The sequence below is a fragment of the Rhinoderma darwinii genome, chromosome 8 (assembly GCF_050947455.1).
Source record: "Rhinoderma darwinii isolate aRhiDar2 chromosome 8, aRhiDar2.hap1, whole genome shotgun sequence".
In the NCBI taxonomy this organism is placed as follows: Eukaryota; Metazoa; Chordata; class Amphibia; order Anura; family Rhinodermatidae; genus Rhinoderma; species Rhinoderma darwinii.
This window is the reverse complement of record NC_134694.1, coordinates 68,293,587-68,299,586: the sequence shown is the minus strand read 5'-3', so window position 1 is coordinate 68,299,586 and position 6,000 is coordinate 68,293,587. Positions and strand designations below refer to the sequence as shown.

Sequence of the window (6,000 nt, the reverse complement as noted above, 5' to 3'; positions counted from 1 at the left end):
ACACAGAGCCCCTTTTATATTTCTGTACAGGCCAAGTGGTTATAGCCGGAGGTTAGATGCTTTTTTGCAAACAAGTGTATTTTCCATGTTAAAAAAAAAAGAAAATTGTGTCCATATTAGAATAAAAAATGTTCATATTAACTATATGTAATAAAAAAAAAAATAGGAATTTTGATTCTCAAGTTTCAAAAAAAATGAGCTAGAGTCAAGTCAGCTGTTACCATATATGCACATGACTTACACCTTTTGCTTAGTCTAAGAGGAGATAAAAGGTGGTAAAATACAGTCACCAATTTCAAGTTAAAGGTTTCCACTAAAGACATTGTGTCTGATAGGTAGGGGTCTCGAACTACCTGGAGACTGGTGGTTCTCTGACCCACTAGTTGAGGCGGCCACCGGTTCCACCAAGCTCCCAGACACTTGCATTTATAAAGCCGCGGATATGCAGACACCTCACTTGGCGAATCGGGGGTCAGGGTACCTATGGGTGTTCATTCACAGGAGCATATTGAAATATGGTTGTAAACACAGATCTAGTAATATGGGCATAATTATTTTTAGACTCCACGTCGTGTGAATAATGGTTAATGATACTGAGGGTTGGATACAACAGTCAAAGCCTGAAAACTGTTTTGGTCACTTTATTAAATGAGATATTAAATATAATTTTTCTTAAAGTTTCAACTACTAAACAGCACTTTCAATGGTGAAAACACATAGGATATTTCCATTTTTCATTGCTCGCTCATTAAAAACACAATTTCAGTCCTTCAGTATATTACAAAAAAAAACAAAAACACCTGCATTGTTGGAAGAAATAACTCTTCTATAGTACTTCTACAGTACTTCATATCAAAATCAAAGAGCAGGAAAGAAAAAAAGGCTGATTAGATGGACTGAAACTACTATACAACTGAGACATACAATGTACAATATCACAAATACCAAACGCTTTACATCCAAAGTAACAGCATCAAAATGTGGAGAATTAGCAGGCAAAACTGTAATACAAGCAACTCTGTTTTAACTGTGCTTAAAGGTAGTGCAGCTAGTTAAAACGCCAAAAACGTAAAAAAAAATGTGTTTTTTTTAGCCTTCTGCGTCTTTCTACGGTTAAGATAAGTCTGTGATTACTGGATAAAGCTTGATGTTCTACTTAATGCAGACAGGATATGCAGCTAAAATGTCTACTGACAAATTGGTGTGAGTGGTCCGCGATGCAAGTCCTCTTCACAAAACTTGCTGTTTTTATCACAACCAAAAGTTGTTAGTACGAAGTCCAAAGACGTTGCTGATCTACAAAGACGTAATTGTGAACTAAAAGTAGAAAGCTGTTACTTCAAAAAGGCAAAATACACTTTTTTGCTATAATAAAGGAGCAACAACATTCTCTCTTTTTACATTAAAAAGAAAAAAAAAATCTTATTACAAGACATTTAAAGCAGTTAGAAAGCACATACATTATATTTCCTAAACATTGGAAACTTTATTCATTTGTCAGATTATGAACTCAATTAAGTTCTGACTTCCACTACTTATATGCAAAACTAATGAAACATTTAAATAACAAAAATATAGAAAGTATTGTAAAATTGTATCTAGGTGGAATCATAGTGGCTACAATTTTGCAACTTTCCTACATAATAACTAGAGCTTTGTTGGAAGCTCATACTCCAATCCAAAGGACTATATTGTCTGATTTCGGTGATGTTTTGCGCTACTCATTTGGAACAATTTAAGAGCATCTTTATTTTCACATGAACCAGAGGTGACCTTCACTTCAGCAAGTCTAAATGGTTTCACTACTTCCAGTGAAGCCATGGCTTGTGAGTCCGTAATCACGGACCGTGGAACATTAAGAACTAATGTAGAAATGTGCAGAGACCCCACAAAAAATTTGAAGGACATTTTCAACTTAAATGAGTCAAAAAAAAAAAAAATAAGTCCCCATTTGCATACAAAGGTTTGCAATTAAACAGAGCCATAAAATTATTTTTGCCTAAACCAATAGTCCTTGGTAAAATGAAAAGAAAGCAGTCCCCCAGCAATAAAAAGGAATCAATGCCATTCATTGACATCAGCGGTAAAATGAGTCTGGTGACTAAGGTACAGCTATAGCAAATGGCTTAATTCCTCCAGGCTGCCCACGATGAAACCACGTGATGATAAATAAGGTGGTTCTCGAAAACTTTGCATAAATTGCAACTACGGCAAGAAAATGAGCATGAACCTGGGTCCAAGATGACGTTCCTTGCCGTTGTAATAGAAAGAAATAAAACCCTTTTTGAAAAACATTTTAGTGGGACATCAATGAATAAACGTCAGAGCTCTAATTGGACCGGATATTCCAAAATAGTAGTTAAACATCTACACATTGGTAGTGCTAATCCGTAGCCACAGTTCAATAGTAGATTTAGGTGTTTTATTTCTTAAAGATCACAAGCTGGGCTTAGATGTGCAAGTTAAAGATGCTAAACATACAGGAACCAATTGCTGTGCAAATTCAACTGTTTCAAATATTAGATCATCCTAACACTTTAAAACGCAGCACAAGGGCAGAAAGAGAATTGTGTTTTTTAATCTATACACCTATTTAGTATAGCACTGTGAAAAAAAGGAACAAATCCAAAACTATATTTACAAAGGCACAGGGATGCTGATACAACAATAAAAACGTATAGCAATATATGACAGACAACAGGAGCCTCAAAATGAACAAAGTGTCGATTTCGATTTTTTTTTTTTAAGCCATTAGGTAATTCTCAAGTAACTTTAAGCCTAAAAATCTCTGTCAAAAGTAAAATCTGGTTTGCACACATCGGATTATTCAGGAGTTTCGGCTGGGGATTGGGTACCTATTATACATTGTATGTATGGTCCGGCAACAATAGCAGTACTGATAGGCTGCCTATGTCTGGTCTAAAAACAGTAATTTGGAAAACTTTAACAAACTCCTTCTATAATACCATAGAAATGTCTGCAGTACAGCGTGCGGATGAGCGGAGCTGCATATAGAGTACATTGGCTACTAAAGAAAATGATGTTTTGCTATGAGATCTGCTTTTGGGAGTGACTATTGCTAAGCTAAGTAACTGAAGTGGGTATAGAAGGCAAGGTTTCACCGAATACAGGTCTCTTCTGCAACAGGTCAGAAAAAAAAAAAAAAAAAAGTTTCCATGGCCCCTGTGGTTTCCTCCTCAACAAAAACCAGAACCAAACAATCAACTGCAAAGATTAACCGTACAGTTTGGCATTCAAAAAGGGAACAAACCAAACACTTTCATGTGCAATGTTTCCTACAGTAAGTCAAACCTTCGATTCCTAGACAAATGGGGGGGGGGGGGGGGGGGAATAAAAAAAAGAAGAACGTCCCTCTCATTGAAGCAATCCAGTAGAGTTCTTAAAGCAACGTCACATTTTTTTCGCTTGGGAAGGGTCAGCATTTTTGCCCCTGTTGGGATTTGGGGCTCTTTGCATTGGGAGGTTCTGCAGACCGGCTTGATACATTTCTCGCAGGTCAATTTGTGGATAGTTGGCTGGAGGTTTCTGCAGCATCAGGCGGTTCATTGCAGCGTGCTGCTGGAAGGCGAGCTGCTGCTGTTGTTGCTGCTGGTGGTTGTACTGTTGCTGTAATCTTCGGCCCATCAGTATTCGCTGGACACAACTAATTAGCTGTAGAGAGAAACAATTCATTGATGAGCTGAATGAGCCGGTGTACCTTATGGATAGTATTCCATACGGCATTTATTACAATAGTCATGTTAGAATGGTCAAAATCGTGGTGGCCCAGCAACTGAGACCCCTGCCAACATATAGAATGCAGACAGGACACCACCACTGATCAGACCAACATATAGAATGCAGACAGGACACCACCACTGATCAGACCAACATATAGAATGCAGACAGGACACCACCACTGATCAGACCAACATATAGAATGCAGACAGGACACCACCACTGATCAGACCAACATATAGAATGCAGACAGGACACCACCACTGATCAGACCAACATATAGAATGCAGACAGGACACCACCACTGATCAGACCAACATATAGAATGCAGACAGGACACCACCACTGATCAGACCAACATATAGAATGCAGACAGGACACCACCACTGATCAGACCAACATATAGAATGCAGACAGGACACCACCACTGATCAGACCAACATATAGAATGCAGACAGGACACTACCACTGATCAGACCAACATATAGAATGCAGACAGGACACCACCACTGATCAGACTAACATATAGAATGCAGACAGGACACCACCACTGATCAGACTTATGATATGTGGGACTGACATCAGAAAAGTTCATTATGACAAAACCCCTTAAATACTCCCCAGTTTTTAGCCTCACCACTGTATTTGTAGTGCAGTTTATTTGCTGACCTATGTGAAATTATTGGATTTTCCCTGAATTGATCTAACTCTGCATCCATGTCTTAATTAAAATCTCCAATTAGTAAGGGTGGGCATTTTGGTTTTCGATATCAAATATTGCGAGACCACCTTGATCACACATGTCGAAGGGGGGGGGGGGTGTACTGTATACCGCTGCAAGAACGCAGGTTACTCCATCAAAACATCCGGAAAGGAGGATATACCTTCCTTCTGTATCGATAAGGGTGTCAAGTCTCAGCGTCTACTTGCCTATGTATTAATATGGAAACTCCCCTGGAAAAAGACGTGTATACCGAATAGTAAGACTGGGCTATCCATCCTCTCTGAAAGCTGATAACTTTATCTTTGACCAAATGGGTCTCCTGAATGGCAGGGAGGTAACGCCTAACTAAGTTATAGATAGCTTACCTCTTTAGTCCCGCTGCGCCCCCCCCCCCCCCCTCCATGACACTATTTTCAGAATGATTCTTCTTTATAAATAGCCAACAGTGGGGGAAAAAAAAATTCCTTTCTCCCCCCCACCCACCGACACCCTCCCCCATTTACAGTTCTCTAATGCACCAGAAAACTCCTCATCTATCATTCCCCCCTCCCTGCAAACAAAGGTAAGGTAGATAAATTAGGATAAATTAGTGCAGTTTCTAATTGCAAAGTGAGGGGCAACTGGCAAAAATGTAGCCATACGATCAAACCTCTGCCAGATTTCCATCTAATGTCTATATCTCACTTATCTTCTACAATACACTATTTGTCCAATTCACAGCCGCTTTTATACAAATAGCTGCCCCTGACCTAGTGTCGATTTTATCTAAAACACATTTATTTCTTGCTGTTGCACTTTTACCATGAAATATGAAAACAAACAGTAACAAAACTGTAAAAAGTGACCTGTATAAAGTGACTATTTCCTGGATTTTTTTTCCTCTTTTTAATCCCTAAAAAACGGTGAAAATAGAGTGAATCCAAATCACCATCCACATCATATGCACTCAAAATCTCTGCCAGTCTGGAAGAGGATATGGATGGTAACTTGTATCAAACCCTTTTCCCTATGATTAAACTTGGAGTACCCATAAACCTGTAATAGGGTACCTGTTTTATTTGAAAAACCATTAGTCATTAGTTCTTGAGGAAATTAAAGTTTTTCTAAATATAGGTCATTAAAAAAAAATTGTACCGATAACTCTGTATAAGGCATGCTATCACTATGCTATTGGGTCCTGAACTTCCGGGTAGTGTGATCCCGACATCCCCTGTGCCTTCCCACAAATCCCTGCAGAATTATGACTGCTGTATTAATGCTTCTAGTTTCTGCCGTAGGGAGTTGTGGGAAGCAGGGGATGCTGGGATACCCCTACTGGGAAGTTCGGGATCCAACACCTGCGGGTAGTCGAGTCATCTGCATACTGATAGCTCACCAAATACAGAGATATCGTTAAAAAAAATAAAAATGACATATTTAGAAAAAAAAACCCACAAAACTATTTCCTAAGCGAATGTTTTTTTTTTTAAAAACAAAATAAGGTACCCGATTACAGGTGATCGGTCTTCTTTAACCCCTTAAGGACACCCCTAGTTTTG

The 6,000-nt window shown here is 38.8% G+C and overlaps 1 protein-coding gene across 1 annotated transcript in view; it reads right to left on the bottom strand.

Annotated features, from left to right (window-relative positions):
• Positions 1-625: 625 nt before the first annotated feature.
• ATRX (ATRX chromatin remodeler) overlaps positions 626-6,000 on the bottom strand; it is a 224,913-nt gene continuing 219,538 nt past the window's right edge. Inside the window, exon 36 of the mRNA XM_075835712.1 lies at positions 626-3,672. Coding sequence (XP_075691827.1) covers positions 3,412-3,672 — 261 coding nt within the window. The 3' untranslated portion in view covers positions 626-3,411. The remainder of the gene's footprint in view (positions 3,673-6,000) is intronic.